General features: G+C 41.3%; 2 protein-coding genes across 4 annotated transcripts; one reads left to right on the top strand and one right to left on the bottom strand.

Annotated features, from left to right (window-relative positions):
• Positions 1-1,252: 1,252 nt before the first annotated feature.
• LOC122998636 (S100P-binding protein-like) lies at positions 1,253-5,565 on the top strand. 3 transcript variants are annotated; one of them, XM_044375601.1, is made up of 7 exons: positions 1,253-1,373; positions 2,416-2,489; positions 2,614-3,872; positions 3,991-4,142; positions 4,393-4,493; positions 4,779-4,878; positions 4,989-5,565. In XM_044375601.1, the coding sequence occupies exons 2-7, from the start codon at positions 2,435-2,437 to the stop codon at positions 5,116-5,118; spliced, it is 1,797 nt and encodes a 598-aa protein (XP_044231536.1). In that variant the 5' UTR covers positions 1,253-1,373; positions 2,416-2,434; the 3' UTR covers positions 5,119-5,565. The 3 variants fall into 3 exon arrangements, 2 of the variants coding, with proteins under 2 accessions (XP_044231536.1, XP_044231535.1); XR_006407457.1 differs by having other exon boundaries at positions 1,266-1,373; positions 4,374-4,493; XM_044375600.1 differs by lacking the exon at positions 1,253-1,373 and adding an exon at positions 1,553-1,656.
• fndc5a (fibronectin type III domain containing 5a) lies at positions 5,360-18,347 on the bottom strand. Its single transcript, XM_044375602.1, has 5 exons — positions 18,187-18,347; positions 16,979-17,177; positions 11,551-11,640; positions 11,257-11,390; positions 5,360-10,780 (listed from the first exon to the last, which is right to left on the bottom strand). Exons 2-5 carry the CDS (start codon positions 17,160-17,162, stop codon positions 10,727-10,729), a joined length of 462 nt encoding a protein of 153 aa, XP_044231537.1. The 5' UTR covers positions 17,163-17,177; positions 18,187-18,347; the 3' UTR covers positions 5,360-10,726.
• Between the last annotated feature and the right edge of the window lie 800 nt (positions 18,348-19,147).

The raw sequence follows: 19,147 nt of genomic DNA, 5'->3' as shown, positions 1-19,147 counted from the left end.
ACATTAGTTTAGATCATGTCAGCAAGCCTCACTAATACACTGTGATTCATTGTTGTAAAACACTACTTGAGGTCTTCCAAGGGTGTGAATACATAATGTTAAATGACATTATTGTATTGACTTGGCTGGTTAACTATTTCTCTGTGGATGATTCCCAGTGGTATCTATGGTATTTTGTCTGAATTTAATTAATCAGGATTCAATAAAAGTACAGTTGCGCATCAAATTGGTCTTTTATTGTAAAGAAGAGAGTCCCCAACAATGTTGTTTTTTTTGAATGCAACAAATGTAAAACCTTGGGGGGATTTTTCCAGTGAGTTTGTTCTGAACTGTGTTTCAGTTTGGTTTGTCTGAACATGTCCCAACATGTTCTACATGTGATCTGGAAACACATGTAGAACTGTGTCTACACAAGCGGACCTTGTCTGTAATATTGTTTTTTTCAATGCTAAATCTTTTGATTATATTTATATATACTAGGTGTTATTTGTGTCTTAATAAACAAGTGTATTTCTGGATCATTTTCTTTGAATCCTAGTCTAGACGAGCACAAAAGGTTGGTTTCACTGAGGTTTTGTTCTCTGAAGGCTCTTTCTGCTGTTCATTATATTAATAAATTTACACATTTACATTGACTGTTCACATTTTGTGTATGGTTATCAAGAGGATTAAATGAATGGACACAAGACTGTCACAGTCAGATACAATCAATGTAAAACTCTGCAACCCTGTAGAATTGAGATGGTGCCACCATGTGATGTGTTTTTCTTTTCTCCACATGCTGAAAGAAAATTATTACAAGAGATGTTCATCCCAGTGAGCATCATGGAACAATTTTAGAAATATGTTAAGATCACTCGTGGACAATCATTTATTGCATTTGAGACTAAGTCAATAAATTTAAAACTGCCTATTTGCAATGTACTGGTGAAGGTAAAATAAAGATGTAAACATCTATAGTTGTAATGGCAGAAACTGAATGCAGGTTGCAAGTAACTATGTGCACACACAGAATTGTATCCGATTTAAAAACGAAGATAACTCATATTTTTACTGTAAAAAGAAAGCACTCAAATTCATACAGTGCAGTAGTTTTCACTGATGCTCTTGTTTCTGAGTGATCACGTGAAATGTTTACGGTGGCGAATACGATACTGTTGTAAATTCGTTAAAATGAGTTTCTAAAATTCACTTGTCACTTATAAAGAGCTAAATCATCAAAATGAAACAACAGTGCAGTACAATCCATAGATCAGAGTACAATGTGGATTCAAGTTTGAACTTGAACAGCGCCCCCAACCCTACTTAACGTACTCGTGCACGCTGGTGCACGCGGCCGAGAGAGCGAAGTGTTTGCTGATTTTTGAACGGAGGTGAGTAACTCATCGTTATTATTTGAGTGTTGCTACACTTTCGTTGAGCGTTCATACTAAATTCAGTTGGCTGACACCAGTTTACCTTGATTTACAGCTTGCAGTTGACGTCTCGTAAGCTATCAGTGACGAAGTTCGCGAGCTAACACTTGCTAAAGTCTGCAGAAAGGTGCTGCTAGCTAACTTAGCGTCAAATGCCCGCCGAGTGTTTCTGCCGCCTGCATCCAAGTTTGCTCAACACCAAGTTAGCTGAAATTTAACGTTTTTTTTAAGTAACATGGAGGTAAAGTAACATCTGCAAATTGTCAGCTTCACTACGTGCAACTTTCAAATTTTTCGTCACCAAACGGTTTCAATATTTGGGCTTTAACGAGCTAATTTAACTTCATGCTATATTGAGGGAAACAATTAGTTAACAATAGGTTAATCTCTGACACTTAGGCGTTATTTTTGTAGTAACTTAATGCAAGTGCATGCTGACACCTTGGATGTATTTGAGCGAGATTTTAACCCAAATGGTTGAGGACTCCGCCCCTTAAAGTAACGTAGTGCACAATTACATATTAATTTCTTTCAAATCACGGTTAATTTGGTGTTTTTGTTGTGTTTTGTAATCATTTGTTCTTTTGATCTTTAAATTTAGTATATTGTGGGTTTAAGCAAAGCTTGGACACAATTTGAGTTTGTGAAGATGAACCCAATAATATAGCAAGTGTGTGTTCAGTAATTTCTGGCTCCATAGAGGTTTGGCTTAATTATGTACTTCTAATTGATGAGGGCTCAAAGCAGTCAGTAAGTCTGTGCCAAAACAGTGGCCTAAATCATTTTGCAGTCAGTGTGAACATGCATTAGAAGATAATGAGGACAAAGCAAGATGATGGTGTCAGAACCCAAAGTGACTAGTTTATTTTTTACTAGACAAGGTATTTTTCCCACGAGTAGGTGTCATTTTAAAGCCCCCCTGTGGAAGCAGCAAAGACTTTTTCTCTGATATTATTCAGCATATGACACTGTGCTTATGTGAGACTGTTTTCTGTTGCAGACACTGGGCTTTGAAAGGAATGGAGAGTGACTTCACTGGGAAGGAGGTTGTGGGCAATGCACATGCAAAAAGAAGTGAGTTAAATGTTTATTAGTTTGATTTGATTTTTTTTTAATGTATTAATTTTAAGTTTGCTAAATGATGATATTACTGGAGGAGTTGACCTGATGTTTTGTTTTTTTGTTTTTTTCTCAACAGACATGGATAAAAAAGCACCCTCGAAGATCACTGTTTTTAGTAGGCTTAATACAGATAAATGCGAGCACCTGAAACCTCTCTCTGTATATTCAAGGATGATCACTTGTGATCAAAAGTCCAGTCTGCATCATGAGAGGAAGTTTCCTGATCCATTTATTAACTTTAAAATTGAGGTAGTGAACAATTGTGTGAAAAAACGGAAATTAGATGATTCCAGTCCAGAATATAGCTGTGAGACTCCAGCAAAGAGGTCTTACAGTCCAAACACTCTGTCCCCAGACCTCGGATGTTTCATGGAATACTGCAGCCCTCTTGCAAGACAGGAATCAGTGTCCCCTTTAGCCATCTCTGAGTCTGCATTGTTAGATAAAACACAATCAATCAGGAGTGAAACAAAAGAAACTGTGAGTTCTCGGCTAAACTCAGAGCACGTGGAATGTGGGTCCACAACAGAGCCAGGGGGTGATGAGGGGACTTTACCAAACACTTTAAAGTATGAGGGGATCCTCTTAAATCTCGGACCTGCCTTTGACTTTGATGTCGATGACATCATGTGTCTCAGTCCAGTAGGCACTTCCTCTGCTGGAGGATTTTCTGACCGTTCAGAGAGTGGCAAAAATCCAAGTAGCAACACTTTCCAAAATGAGCCACTCTCAATCCCCTCTGTGGCTGAGGGACAAGAGTTGGGTAGAGGAGATGGGGACGTGATGGAGGGACGAGAGGAGTTAAAAAAAGATGTTCATCTGAATGTGCAAGATGAGGAAGAGGATAAGGGTTATTTCTCAATGTCCTACCTAAAGGACTGTAAAAGAGTAAACCCCCAGCTGTCACCAGCTACCTCTAGCCCCATGCTAAGGATAGGTGAGGTCAAGGTGGCAGAGGATGACTGTCATCCTGAAAGTTCAGCTGAGTCAGGTTGTCACACACAAGCTGTGCTGCATGGCCCGCACGTTTCTTTCACAGTGAGCGATTTGTGTCCCACTGTGAGTGGGCTGCCGTCGGAGCCAGTGATTTCTCCTGTAGAGGCTTTAGAAGGGGACGTTGAAGAGGCATGGACTATCGGTCCGCCCATGTTTGAATCATCTGTGTGCCACAATGTCACAGTGAAGTTGGATGCTGGTAGTGAGCAGAGTAGACAGGTGTCGGAGGAGGTGCAGGGAGGTGTGATAGAGCCTCTCCATAAGTGCCAGACCACACTGAGTGGAGAGGAAACCACTCTGGACACCAGTTACGAAACTACATTACCACTCCAAGTACAGGTAAGCTGTCTCAGCAGGAGGTACTGAAGATATGGTCCTGCACACATGTTGTCATGTTTTGTTTACTGAGTGTGCATACTGTATATTTACACATACACACAATCTCTGCTTTTTGAAGGTGAAATCAGTCGTGGTGGCTCCCAATCAGCTCACCTCCAGCAGTAAACCAGTTGCATCTGCTCTGCCAGACCAGAACACAAAGCCTGCCAAGCCAAGCCCAAATAAAAACAGAGTTTCCCAGACTGCCAAATGTAGTGCCAGGAGTCTAAGGTACTGTAGTGACCTCTGTCACCTTAAGGGGGAGCAGTAAGACCATGTCAGACACAATGGGGATGTTTTGGCTTGGTGGTTGTAAGGCAAACTGCGCCTATATGTGTCTGCCTTTCTGTGTCATCAGTGTCTGTAAAGCCATATTTATTGAGCATGATTTTGCTTTTAAAATATTCTGAGACATGAGATGTCTTGTGTGGTTGAATGTGAAAAGTTTGCTTTTCTTTTTAGAGATACTGTCTTTTTACAGGCCTGTGATCTTCAAAAGAGAGGCGGACTGGGAGCATGAAAAAAGTCTGTATGTCTCTTCAGTCACCAGACACATGAATGAGAGGTCAAGTGCAGCTCCAGGTATGAATCACTCTTCACTTCAAGGGATTTCTCATAGATTTTAGTTGATATAATCCAGCCCCACTCCCAAAGTCTCACATTAGTAGTGCATCAAATCACTGCATTTCTCTGTCACTGTAGTCATTTTTATACAATTTTGAGTAAATACATCAGTGACTGGTATTCCCTTTTGTTGTCTCCCAGTCTTCTTGGCATCTTACAGTTTTTCTCCTTTCAACATAATGCAAATATAAATGTGCATTTTTAAATCTGTTCTTGAAAAAACAACTTTTCTGTTGTCTGAAGATGTCATGACTGAGCTGCTGAAGCTGATGACAGATGTGGCTGACCAGACACCAGGCGCTATGGGCAAACAGTGGCAGCATCCCTCTGACCTCACACGCAGGTACATCATTTTCACTGGTTTCTTTATAGTTATGAAGTGTGGATTTAAAACAGGCAGACCTGTTTCAAATAACATACAATACAAGGCTCAGGATCTGTGCTTACTTTTAGGAACTACCAAAGACGGTTTGGAAACATGGTGCCAAAAATGTCCCTCCATGAATGGCAGGCCAAGAACTGCACAGCACACAAGCGCTTTGCCAAAGTCCCAAAGATTTTTGAAAGGAGTCCATTTCCCTAAATTAGCACTTATTGTGTTGTTGTTGTCAACAGATTGCACATAAACTCATAAGAAGTCCTATCAATGTTTGCACTTTTTCTTTCTTAGTTGAATTTGTGGTGTTCCTTTTTTTTTTTTTTTGGTTTGTCAGTTTGAGTGTTATTCTGTGTGTTGTTCTGTTTCTTTGAACTATGCATGTACCCGAGTGTGAAAATTAATGCATGTTTTAAGGACTTTGTTTTAATATGTATTTAAGTACATGTTATGTCAGTATATTTTATATTGGGGCAGACAAAAAATAGTTTAAGTTTTGTGTCCCATGTGTTGGATTGGTGTTCACTGAAAGTGATTGTATGGCCTTCCCTTTTTGGAATACAATAGTTCTTGTTGGAACCTGTTCGCCTCTGTGGATATTCCTGAAAAGCCCAGCTCTTGAGTTCTTTGAAAATAAACAAAACTCCTTTTTTACCTCCATTGATTAGGGATATCAGTGGATAATGCAACACCAAGATGAATGAACCTGAACCAAAATCCTAAACTCTGCGTGGCTAGATACTGCCACTCAGGGTAAGTGGTTTAGTGTTTTGTGTGAACTGACCCTTTAGTTGTAGAGCTGATGTGACCGCAGCATATTTTCGGCTGCTTGGAGATTCAATGCACAGTGGTCTCATTAAACTCTGTAACACTGGGTGGAAAGCTCTTTCCCTGGAGTCAGAGTAGGGCTGTGTTGGTGAGGGGGTGAGACGGTGCTGCTGATGAAGTACTCATAAGGTTTTACCTGTTTGGTTAACTGTTAATGTTTGGTCAATAATTCTGTATCTTTGTCAGCTTTGTTCTGAGTCCACTACACAGCATCTTAAGTTGCGTGCACAGGTACAGACTGACTGAAGTGGCCCCAGGGAGCCCAAACACTTGGACCTTATCAGCATAGGTCCCAGTCATTGAATAATGCAGGCTGTTAAAGTAATCTTGTCTGTACAGAGAGTGGGGCAGCCTGTCCCTGGCCAGCCATCCAGAAAACAGTGGTTTGTGTGGGTGTCGGTGGAGACCTCATGACACGTGCTGTGCAGACTGCAGGGCACGTGTGCAGCAGAGCAGCTACAGCACCTCTTCACACCTTCCGACAATGGTTTACCCCTCCGGAGTCATGGGCAGGATTTCAGCAGAGAGGAGGCTGTTTGTGTTTATCTCACAGTTCTTCTGCAGCGGTGATTCTGTCAAGGGACCGTCAAGACAATTGCTCTTCTTGTATTGATGCAAATGGAAAGACAAACCTAAACATAATCTAATTTGGAACTTGAAAAGTGATTTGTTGGGTCATGGCGTTCAGGTGTAATTGATTTCAAATTCATTACTAATCCTGGCACGTTTACTTACACTAGTTGCTGACTCAACATTAAATACCTGAAACTGTGTTGTTGGCTGGATTTTTCAGGAGGATTAATGTCTACCTTAGACTGAGCTCTATTCCTCTCCAGTAACAGTAAAATAGTGAACTGTAAGCCTATGTGCTTTATCTGATAGAGAAAAGTCTGACAGTTGAACCCTGGTGAAGACAGATTCACATGTATTATTCACTACAGTAAAAGCCCGACTTCCTGGATTCTTTAACAGTTTTCTTTAAAAAATAGTTTACCAGCCTGACATATTTTGCTCAGAAAAGGTTTAGGCAATCTCATAGTTTATTTTGAATACCATCACCTCATTGTTTTTATCCCCAATTAAGTGCAAACACACACATTTGTGGAAAATATTAGATATTTTTTAATTTTATTTAAGCATACACAAGTAAGCATACACCATATTCTTCATAATTGAAGTTGTGTAACCTTGTGCATAATAGTTAAACCATGCTAGCCCTCATTAAGCAATGACTGCTGTACACTTCATACAATGAATATAAACATGATAGCACTAATAAAGCAGTTCATTTTTCTAAACCATGCTTCTTTGTGGATCTCATTCCTATATTTCAAGAACCCATAATGAAATAGGTTGACTTCTCTGTAATGTTGCAATATTGAGTTTCAGTTTCCAGGCGTGTTTCTACTCGTACAACATAAACGGTGTGTGTAAGTTGTTTTGTCTCTATACTGCACTGGTGTCTCGTTGCAAAATAGCCCATTACTGTCTGCTACCAAGCATATTTTTCAAGCATTGTATTGGACATAGAACGGGAAGTCCTCAAGTGTCTTGATTAAACTAGTTTGCCACCACGGGGCTCAAGTGGAATGTTTTAAATGTGGAATGTTCTTACAGTCGTCACCATAAGTCGAGTGTGATTAAGGGAAAAAATTGTTTCCATCTCTGGTCGACAGGTGACCACTTAACCTGTCTCAATACCAGCTGAACCTTTAAACAACCTCTGTCCATATGATCAATTTGTTTGTAGTACAAACAGTAGGCCTAATGTCCATGTATGGCTGACTGAGCAAACTTCAGTGCAGGACACCACCAGATATGAAGTGTGTGGACCCTAATTAGATACCCAAATGTCCTTTATAAATCTGCCAAACATGTAAAATCTCTCTTGTTTAACATGGTGAAATCAAATGATACACCACAGCTGTTTACCATGAAACAGGCTGCTGGAACTGCAACTTCTAACCCTAAATTTGGATGTCAACCTGCCACAAAGGTGAATGTTCACAATAGTCCTACATTTAAATCAGTAATAAGGAATACAGTATTTACACTGGCAACACACTGTAGAAGAGTTCACCAGAAAAATCTTTGTAGCCACTTTAAAAGTAAACCCCTCGTTTCTAGTTGAAGTTTTCCTCATTTAAGCAACTGAGGAGGAGGAAAGTAAATAACACCAATGCCAACAGGGATTGCTGTTGAGAAATACATTGCTGGCAAATTTAAAACATGGCCCTGGTTCAAAGAAATCATCCAGTGAGACTATCATCATTATCTGTTACTGTGTGGATGGATGCCTATCGATTGGTGTGCCTGCTACTGTTGCAGTATTCCTGGGGAAGAATGGATTCAACCCTCAGCGGCAGAAGTTTTTCGACGAAGTGCTGATCACTCTGGGTAATGCAGCAGAACAGCCTCTCAAGACTTCACCAAGTTTGTCCTGGCAACAGCTCAACGTCTGGGAGGCCCCTGCGACTCTTTCCCCCTTATCCAACACTTTGCCTTTGCTTTAAACCCGCTCTTTGCCTCTGACATGAATCAGTGCTTGTTGGAGGAGTGCAATCTTGAGCTTTTTCTCTCTTATTAAGAGTGGAAGTGGAGGCAGAGGGAGGTAGGGAGTGATAAAAGCCTGCCATTGCAGCAGTCATCATTCTACCCACTCTGCTCAACCGTAACCTTCATTGCTCTCTCTATTTACCGCCTTTACTGCCTCCATCTCCCGCCACACTCAAGGCTACAGCGTGTGCATCGGCAGGGAGTTATGCCCCTGTTATGTTTGCATGCACACATGTAAATGTCTGTGTTGACAATAAATGAGTAGCCGGCATATCGCAGAACGAGACGGAATCCGTGCAGAACAAGAGCAGCTGATGAGTTTATCATTCTGCCTGTCAACACAATTTCCAGCAACTGAGTGGCTCTGAACCATTATGCTTTGATCATTATTTAAACTATCCAGAGTCTTTTCTTATTGCACATAAACAGCACAATGACATAATGTAATAGAAATACATAACAGTAGATAAGTGCTACAGGTATGAAAAGCTTCATAATAACAGGACTTTAACAGCGGAGTATAAACAAAAAAATCACCTTTTTCCCACCAGTAGCAGTACCCTCTTACATTAAGAATATACATTTTCCATGTTTGTCTCGCCATATTTCATTAAAGGCTCTCTAAACTGACACCACCAAACAAGAATGAAATATAAAATGTATTTACACATTAAATGTTTGAGCTTTTCAACAAGCCTCAGCCAGCTAGATTTGTACTTACCTTTTACTTTCCACACACGTTTGAATATTAGGTGAAAGGTAAAGAATATGACATAAATGTGAGATACAGGGCCTTCCATCTTGTTAAATAAAACATATAATTATTTTTAAGGCAGTACTACTGAGTTTGAATCAGCCCTCAAATACACCATTTGCTTTCTTATCACCACAGCCAACTCACAGGCCTGGCCCATTGAGAAGCTGCTGAGCAGCAAAAAAGTTACCTTTCAGTATACGTTTCACAGTACTGTATGGTGACAGTTGATCCCTTATCATTAAATGAAACCTCTGCAACGGTGAGTTTCTACACAAATGTTGACTTTGAATTGAGAAAAAGTCTTGATAGAAGCCCTTCTGTCTCGGTGACATCGGTTCAAGATGTCATAAGGAAGTCTCAGGGTTGAAGGTTGGGCCCATAAAAAGTTTTTTTTGTTTTTTTTTTTCTCCATGCTCTCCAGCAGAAACCAAAGTTTTTACAACAGCGCTTAAAGATTTTTCAGGGATCATTTGAAAATGAGGCTACAGAGTGCGCACTCATTTCAGAAGTCCTTGCTTCCGTGCTTCACTGAGGGCTGTTATTGCTGATTTAAGGGATCTCTTCCAGTGTCTCTACAGAGGCAAGTCCACCTCTCTGTAGACATGAGTCCAGCCCATTTTAAAGTTCATTAATTAGATGATGCGCTCCGTTATGGCAGTTCTTTTTTTTTCTCCTCAGAATGCTTTGAAATTCATCACCCTCAAAGAGAAAGACACAAGGAAATACTAAAGGGTTCATCCTGGAAGTGGAATGTAACAATTTAGAAAGCTAAAATAAAACCATGAAAAAAGTTAGAGGACGCAAATGTGATACCAAACTTGTCCTGTTAGAGACATGTACGTGTTAAGATCAGAGACGCCTTTCATCTTTTCTGACAAGATTGGGTGATTCAGCTCTGGTGGTGAGCGGAGTGATCCCTCTAAAGCTGCTCTGGCGTCATTGCAGCACATCTAAGAAATGGCTGCTAAATTGGCCAGGTGGAGTCTGGATTCCCTGAGGGGGGAAAACAAGCTCGCCAGAATGAAAACATTTCCCACAGGACGGCAAAAAAGTTTCTGCCTGAGGGGTGGTCTAAAAAAAAAAAAAAAAAAAGATACCAGAACAACAGAACTGTTCTGGTGGCACCTTGTAAAGTAAAAAAAACTACAGTGACATACTTGAATGATACAATTAAGAAAGTGTAGAATAGAGGATGTTATGAAGAAAAAATAAGGTCTAGAAAGTGAGATTAGGAGAATATTTGTGGATGCAGTTTAGTGCCACCCAGAAATGGGAATCAGAGAAAGAGAGAGAAAGAGAATAACAAGGTCTCTGGCTCTGTTTATCGGCTTTGGTCCCTGGGGTTGGTGGATCTGCAGTCTGTCCACTGCCGGAGCCATTTGGCTCTGCTGCCCCATGGTACAGTAGTTATTGAGCACGGTGGAGCCACTGGACTCTCGCCACAGTCTCTCCACTGCGGGCTCTGCTCTCAGACCGGCTCCGGCCAGGCCATGCCCGGCCCCCGGAGTCCTGCAGCTTCGCTTCATCGGCAGGTCACGTGCCAAAGGAGAGTAGGCGCCGCCGAGGGGGGGCCTAGAGTCCCAGCCTCATCCTGACAAGCAGATTGGCTTAAAAGGGGCCCGCTTGTTTGTGAGAACACAAAGTCTTTTGGATAAAGAGAAGACGTCCTGGCAGTCACACCTCAATGATGTTGACAGATGGCATCCTATTGTTGTTGTTCTTAGGGAACTGTGGGAGCAAAGAAGAAGATGACAGGTATGAGAGGGCTGGAGGACTCACAGCAATCATACAATACGCTTCTTCAAATGAGCATGAGGATGCCTCTGTGCTTGGATGTTTTATTGATGTTTACAGAAAGAGAGTGAAAGATTTTTTTTTTTGTTTTTGACATTTGTTTTCTGCACTGGTTTGAACATAAGAAATGAATATGGTATGAGGCTCTGTGCATTGATCAAAAGAGAACTTATTAAACATCATGACTCGAGTGAGTTTGCTATTTGATGTCGAATGTTGCAGTCATGCACAAAATGGTGCCACGTCGAAGCATTATTTAGCTTTTGCCTGAAGCTGATGTTCAGATGACACTATGAGTGCGCATGAAGTGTCAGTGGAAAAGGTCTAGAAGTGGCCGGGACCATTCACCTGCCCGGCGCCGCTGAGGGGGAGGCACCCGGGGGGGAGGAGGAGAGAGGGGTGGGTTATACCTTACTGCGCAACAGCCCCCCTGTTGGGTGTTCAGGAGTGCTGCACTCTGAGGAGTTTTTGGCTTTGTCCTTGTTGTTGTTTGGCTCGTTGTCTTTGATTATGTCATACTGGCGACAGAAGAGAGCGATCACACCTGGGGGGAAAAAGACAGAAAGTATTCACGATCAGCCAAGTCTGATTATCCTCTCAACACATATGAATGCACCTGCTTTTGTAAGCTACGGGAAGATTACAACCGACAGAAACACTGAAGCTTTTTGTGATCCTGGCTCATTACATGTTTTTGTCCTCACCTGCCCACATGATAAGTACCACCACGATGATGATGAGCTCCCCCGCCCTCAGCTGGGTGGTCTGGCCCACTTCCTCCATCGTCACTTCGTCTAAAGGGAGTCAAAAGGCAACATGTTAGTTAATTTATTACTGGAAGTGTGTCATGATGGCAAATTTCATATAATAACAAGAAAACAGGAAAGAAATAATCAATGATTTAACATTTATTATTCCTCCAGAGACATTTTTTCTTAAAAATATTGTATCACAGCAAATGAACCGAGGTCAATTTGGCACCAATCTTCATCAGAGCCCATAATTACATTTTCAGTATTCAATTAATTTTTCTCTTGATGTTGCCAAGAATGACAGTATTGTCCATCAATATTAAACCATGAAGACACTGATGAGCTGGTAGATTGAACAACTGCTCCATATGCATCTGTCTCAGCAAACCTTTCATGGTCTAAAGTTTTTGCATCATCACAGCCTTTCCCTGCCATTGAGGAGGAAGTGTTTATGAGTCAGTGTTGTGCGGGCAAGGAGGAGCTAATTGGCGCAGAAATGCACAATTATAAAGCATATCAGCAAAATGTTTTGCTTTAAAATCAAGTTTTTACTGATGCCTTCACTACTAATGATTGACACTTCAAACATACCGAGCTGGGAGGCAAATAAGTTGGCATGTATTTAATCAGCGCAGGTCTCTTGTAATAAGAGATGCCAGATTGCTCCATCGATTCATCAAACTTAAAATCAAACGTCTCCTTGGTCGACACCACTCCCTTCTCAACATTTAAGAATTCATGTTTGTGATTGAGCTCGGCTCTTTTAATCTCTGTCAACACCACTACTGTATGTCACTGTCTGTCAGCCTTTGTAACACCTCCATACTTTCAAGATTATTTCACCTGTCGACATTTCAGCAGCTTGATATGTTTGTTCCATCTCGCTGAAAAGGTGACACAGACTTAGAAATCTCCTCCCCATATTTGGTTACAGTGCTTACAATTTCTCACACTTTTCAAAGTCTCATCCTTTCACCATCAACCCCCCTGTTTTCTGCTGTTCCTGAGAGAGTCTTCTCTTTTTCTTTCCAAGTTGTCAGTGCATGTCGTCATAGAGCAACAGCAGACCCGATTGAACTACTGCTCAGTCATTTAATCCATTTGGGGTTTTATTGACGTGCTTTCTTTCTTGTTTTTATTTTAGACAGTTGCTGTTTAAGGTCTGCGTTCTTACCCTTGAGATGTTGAATTTCCTTATTCAGAGTCTCTTGTCTTGCTTTTAGCTCTTGAATCACGCTGAGTGCTTGTCTCACAAATTCACAGCTTTTCCCCATTTAGCTTTGCACATCCACAAGGAATACTGGCACTTGTGAACTTCTCCTCTCCTGTCGCTATTACATCTTAAGTTGCAGGTCAAGCTAACTAATGGCAGGGAAACTGTAGCACGGGTGCTGATAAGGAGCTTATCATGAGATTGACTTCATACAGGCAAGCATCTTAAACCATAAAAACATAGATGCGCACGTGCATGCACAGACAGCCAAGGAGAGATATTTTGCGCGATCGCAAAAAGGCCAATTCTGCGAGCGCCTGATGGAGTCAATAGATCACAAAGAGGCCGAACATGAAGAGAATAGTTTGAGCTTCGTCTGGGCTGCTGGGGATCCCTCCAGAGTGTGATGAAGAGATGAAGCAGTTAGAAACAGAGTGAATCACAGGAGTCAGAATCAATTCCTACCAGCCTCAATAAAACTCCATCATCATCTTTGAAGTCGAACGGACACCAGGAAAATATCAAAGACAGGAGTGTGTTTTATCCTTGTTTTCACATACAGCAGCCTGCCTGTACAGATGCCTGCAGATTTCTATCGAACAAAGCAACAACACGTTGTAACTTTTTTTTGCACCGCTGAATGTTGTGGAAGTCACAGGCTTGATCTAAAGTTCACCGCAGCGTAGAGAGCACTCCTTTTATTAGATACGGCGGGTGACATTTTGAGGGCCCAGCGTGGCAGGAACCCCACGCTCCAGTAGCTTTTAGCAACAAGCAATTCTGCTGATCGATTGGCCTCTGTTGCTCAGTATTAACTAATCAAAGCACAACAGCCCGAGGGGCCTGACACTGTTGTCAGCTGGCCTCACTGGGGCTAACTGGTCAGCTGTAACAGCTGTGATGCTCACTGACCAATCTCTAGGGTGAAGTTTTACAAATTACCAGCTTCAAAGATCCAATTACTTTAAACATTTGAGAGCTGGAATATTTCTGATTTGTGGAGAAACTCTGGCTGCTGTGAAAAATCATGCCATTTTTTACTTTTATGATCTGATATTTAGGTTTGACAGTTAGTGAGGCTCTTTAGCTCTCAGTGCTCATCACAACCATGGATGAACCTTCATTTTATTGTCATGAAACTGGAAAAATGAGTAAACAAAAAAGTAAAGCAATGAGTAATAAAAATAAAGTAATGTATCTAATTCCCTTGAATTAGTGGAGTAATGTAATTATTTTTTCAGTGAGTGATATGTAATGAGTAATGGATTATGTTTTCCCATCGCTGGTTGTTAAGCAGTTTTTTGAACTTTGAACAGGGTCAGGCTAGCTCAGCTTCGTACTTATTGCACAGTCATGATATTGACATTGATCTTCTCGTCTCACCCCGAAAGGAAGTGAGTACAGTAAGTGTATCTCCCAAAACGCTGAGCTATTCTTTTAAGGTACCAAAGTCATGTAGGATTCTTCCTTTGTCTTTCATATTACCTCTACCTCTACTTCAGTGGCCAGACAGTGTGAAAGAAAATCCAGAAGTAGCTTTGTTCATCCTTGGGGATGTAGAAGAGCTGAAGGAGATGTTTTACTGCAGCCCTGTTTTGACATACATATCAAACTTCTATGTGATAGAAGAAAAGGAAAACTTTTTTCTATCCTAGTTTTTTGAGAATTTTCCTTTGGTGCCAGAAAGATAGTTTCCCCTTTTTCAGATCTGAGGAGACCATTGAACCTTGTTTGCAGTGCTCTTCATTTGACATGTTTGTGTTTCTGGTTCAAATAATTTGCCCAGAGAGTGTACATGTATATCTGTGTGAGTGCACACATAGTTTGTGTATTTTCGGGTCCTGAAGCAGTGGGATTTACTTGTCAGGATTTCTTATTTTCCTGTAACGCTGCATCCTCAGTGACTTTTTTTTTCCCTTTTTACCTCTCTGTCAGTGAGTCTCTCTTCTTCCCTCCTCTCATTCTCTGATTCATTTTCTCTTCCTCCTGTTTTTTTGTGCACAGGTTGTACTGTATTTTTTTTCCACCTCTCTCGCCTCCTTTGATCTCCTGAAGCTTAAACCCATTGTGAAAGAGGAAATGAGAGGAAACGCAGAATAATCCAGCATTTCAGGCTCATCCTTTGCTCTTTCCACTGAGATCAGCATGATATGGCAGAACAGAAGGGCTGAACAACTGAGCGAGGATGGTGGAAACCTCTCTTTTCTTCTTGGGAAGTTCGCCTGTCATATTGAGACAAAGGACTAACAGCTGTGCTGAGGGACAAAAAAAAATGTTGTTTTCTTTTTGGCTCATGTTGTCCATCATTGCATTAGACTAAACAGCCCACTGCTCTGTTTAGGTTTGTTGTCCCTTAAATGCAAGTCAATTCAATATTATGACCTCAATTTAAACTGAGTATTTATGTTGTTTCTGCTGATGCAGAATGATGAGCAAGTAACATCAAATTGAACCATCATTTTAACCTCCTAAGAAGAACTGGAATAGAGGATAATTGGAAATGATTAGAGATTGCCTGTGCAGTAGCAGTTATTTGTCTGCCTAGGTAGAAAAACTGTGCAACATGCAAAATAAAGCACATTGTTAAGAAGTCTAACATATCCTGGAGGATTGAACCAAATCACTGCCTAACGCATAAGGAAAATGGGATAAAAGTGCTTCCTGACTGCAATGATTTTTCCACTGAACTGCAAAATGTTGACTTCAAGAACATTTGCTCATCTGTCATCAAAAAGTTTCATTGTTTTAGTGTAGCTACGCTAATTAAACAGACATCCTTGAGCAAGCAGCGCAAATGAGACAGAGAAGGATGTCTTGTGTTGAGCTAAATTGTGATTTTGTTGTTGAGTGAAGGATGATGAATCACAGACCTGCTCGCTGCGGAGACGCTTTGTGAAACGTGTGCACGGTGGGAAATGTGTGTCTCTTTTGCTTTGTGGTGAATAGGGACTTTCACTTAAAGTGTGTTTGTGTCTGTGTGTGTGTGGAGAGCCTGCCAATATGTGGAAATCTTATATTTTTGGGCAATGGATGAGTAGTGAAGTGAGGCAGAGTGCTGCTTCCTCAAACAGCCTTCCAAATCAAACAAGCAAACAAACATGCTTTCCACTCAACAGCCTCATTTTAAAAAGTGGAAGTTTGCTTTCTGGAACACAAGAGACGACCTGCTTAGTTTAAGGATTGTGTTATTTTCCTGGTGTCACTGTCCTTCATAAAAATCTAATCACCTCTTTCTATAAAACTATATCTGTGTGTTTGCTCGAGTGTGTGTTTGAGGTTATGAGGCACATCTGTTTATTTCTGTGCATTGTGCATGAGGTGGAGCCACTATTCTGTCCTCATAACTTATGAAAACAATGGGAGAGACAATCATATCTGCAACCTCAAGGAAACGAGCATGTGAATGTACACAAAACATGCAAAAAAAAAAAAAAATCACTTGTTTATCTGAAGCCTGTGCAGTTATTGATTTCTGTAAATTCTTTCCCTCACAGAAACAACACACAGACAACACTTCCTGTGCTAATTAGGCCTCAGTGGTGGAAAGAGTATGTCTTCACTGCTCTGCAATGATTGTATTTATATTCTACATGTCTCTGCCAGCCCACTCGCCACCATAACAGAAGTTCAGGCTCCTCTTGGCTCCGCTCTCTGGGAAGTATTGGAATATAGCAGTGGCTCTCATGAGAGATGAGTGTTAATGAGAGAAAGAATAGATGGAGCTGGGACTTCGGCCAAAAGCACATCGATTTGCCACCCCTCGCAGCTCTGACTACCTCCTCTCTGCGTCTGATAAATGCCTCTCTTCATTTTGGTTTACTGTGGACTTGTGCTGGGTGCATGCAGGGTGTGGCCTGCAGAGGCACGTCAATACACACTGAAGTATACACCCCCCTTGGCCATTTTATTCCCGAGTTGTGGTCAGCGGGGATGAGCTGTAGGAGCACTCTGTTGTGAAATTTCATTTCACGCTTTGTGTGCCTATTGATTTTTATTGGTCTTTAGACAAAATCAGTCAAGATATTGTCAAAAGGCCAGGTCCCCTCTGCACTCACTGTCATGAAAAAGACAGAAACAGATTGGAGAAATGTACAGGTTTTTTCTTTCTTTAAGTCTAGATACGGTGGATGACCGAGCAAGAGTTTGTATTCATGTGTTGTGCTTTACCTTTACTCTTAGAGGCCTGAGTCTCGGCCTCCTTCGGCGTTCGGAAGCGCAGGGGTTCGCTCAGCGGGCTCGTCCCAGACATGCTGATGGACTGGACATGTACGATGTAGTCTGTCTCTTCCTCCAAGTCCCATAATGCACAGGAGCGTGTGGTGGTGTTGACTTCCTGGATGAACCGCAGCATGCGCACGTCTTTCTTCTGTTGGACAATGAAACGGCAGAGAGTGATGAACACTGTTTACACCAGCAGGACAGACAGTCATATGTTCTTCTGTACAAGAGCGTACATTGACTCACAAGAGTGGCAATTTAGCTAACTGGAGGGACACTTGGGCCATCCAGATGGGAATTTACAGACACTTGGATTACTCAAGAGGCCTTCTGGTGTTAAATTATGGCAAAATGATGCTTGGAAGTGTCCCATTTGGGCACAGAAAAATCCTGGTTGAATTAAAATTTCACATAGCAAAGGGATTTCAACACTGAGAATGCTACTGTTGTACAAGTTGAGTCAAAAAGTTATTCATACATGCCTCACTGTTAAAGGAGTAGTTTGACATTTTGGGATACATGTTTATTTGCTTTCTTCTTGAGAGTTAGATGAGACAATGAATGCCACTCTCATGTCTGTCTGTTAAATATGAAGCCAGCGGCAGAACATGGTTAGCTTAGCTTAGCATGAAGACTGAAAGGAGGGGAAACAGCTAGTCTAGCTAGTCTGTGGTAAAGTTAAAACAGCTGTTTAATCAATTTTTGTATAGATTAAACAAACAAGATATGTCATTAATTGGTGTGCTCCAGAGGTGCTTGTTAGCCAGATTTTGATATCTATGGACAAAGCCAGGCTAGCTGTTTTCCCTTGCGTTTAGCCTTTGTGCAAAGTTAAGCTAACCATTTCTTGTAGCTTCATATTAAACAGACAGACATAAAAGCATCACTCTAAGCAAGAAAGGAAATAAGTTTATTTCCCAAAATGTTGAAATATTCCTTGTCACCTACCACTGTAAAAACAGAGACAAAGAGCATGTAAGTATTGCAACTGGTAACATTAGAAGAAGAAAAGATTCAAATTAATAAAATGTTCCACCAATAATCACAATGTAGGCAGATGTTTATTTCTGCTGTAGTAACTTAAGTTTAGTAGGCCTATGTTATTCGTAGCTTCAGACATCACAGTTTTTCATCATTTCTATTTCCTTTGCACACACCTCAGTACCACTGCCAGCAGCTGACCCTGCCGCTGTCCTCCTCAATCATGTTACTCCCAACTCCTGTGTCCTGACTGTGTGTTTGTATCCATAAAATCTTGAGGTGGCAGCTTGTAAAGTAATGTGATTAATGTCTGAGAGTGTGAACAGATTAAAATGTGTGGGAGTTTGTATGTTTATGTGTGTGTATGTGTGTGATGGCAGAAAATAATATCACTTTTCCCCTCTCCCAAAGCTGTCAGAGTCTTCTGCTGTCAGAGAGCAGACAGGCAGTCCAACAGGATACAGCGTCCTGGGATAATTCCCATAATGCATACTGACTACAAGCGAAAGAACAACACAATAATGAGAACTAGACATGGCAGCAGCCAGTGATACACCACAACTTAATTCAATTAGTGTGTCTGTTTGAATAGCTTATACATGCATAAGCAGGTGCATCCACCCTGTTGATTTATTTACATATATATCCACTGTGTCTTGTGTCTGTAGTGTCTGCATGTTGATCACCTGCTGTGTGATGGCAAAGCCGATGACGGGGTCTCCCTCGGGGATGTCCCATGTCACCACAGCAGAGTTCGCTTTCACCGCTTTGATGGTCACATTGACGGGAGGTGACAAGCTATCTGCAAACAGAGAGAGAGAGAGAGAGAGAGACAAAAGCTTGTTTAATCTTTTGTGTTGTGAGGCAAATGAGAAGTTCGACTCCATTATATTTCTACTGGCTGCAGAAATGGTCACCAGCATGGCAGGAAACCAAATCCGTGGCGTGTATAAATGGCTTGGCTGAATCCATTATGTAAGGTGGAATCGATGACGGAGTATAGAAACCCAAAACAATTCTGTGGAGTGTTACAGTGGTGCTGCCCAGGACCCAGCAGACACTACACTATGTATGATGTGAGAGGATCAATGCAGTCTGTGAGGGAAAATCAATCTCACCGTTCATAAAAGTAAAATT

The sequence above is a fragment of the Thunnus albacares genome, chromosome 15 (genome assembly GCF_914725855.1).
Source record: "Thunnus albacares chromosome 15, fThuAlb1.1, whole genome shotgun sequence".
In the NCBI taxonomy this organism is placed as follows: domain Eukaryota; kingdom Metazoa; phylum Chordata; class Actinopteri; order Scombriformes; family Scombridae; genus Thunnus; species Thunnus albacares.
Note: the sequence above shows the minus strand (reverse complement) of the source record. Positions and strands in the feature narration are given on the sequence as shown.

What these genes read in the sequence shown, in the direction of transcription:
- LOC122998636 (XM_044375601.1), top strand. Translation starts at nt 2,435, where the DNA reads ATGGAGAGTGACTTCACTGGGAAGGAGGTTGTGGGCAATGCACATGCA. An exon ending in GAGGTCAAGTGCAGCTCCAG is followed by an intron (nt 4,494 to 4,778) that starts GTATGAATCACT and finishes TGTTGTCTGAAG; the next exon opens with ATGTCATGACTGAGCTGCTG. An exon ending in CCCTCTGACCTCACACGCAG is followed by an intron (nt 4,879 to 4,988) that starts GTACATCATTTT and finishes GCTTACTTTTAG; the next exon opens with GAACTACCAAAGACGGTTTG.
- fndc5a (XM_044375602.1), bottom strand. Translation starts at nt 17,162, where the DNA reads ATGCTGCGGTTCATCCAGGAAGTCAACACCACCACACGCTCCTGTGCA. An exon ending in GGTACTTATCATGTGGGCAG is followed by an intron (nt 11,391 to 11,550) that starts GTGAGGACAAAA and finishes TTTTCCCCCCAG; the next exon opens with GTGTGATCGCTCTCTTCTGT. An exon ending in GGGGGCTGTTGCGCAGTAAG is followed by an intron (nt 10,781 to 11,256) that starts GTATAACCCACC and finishes TTGCTCCCACAG; the next exon opens with TTCCCTAAGAACAACAACAA.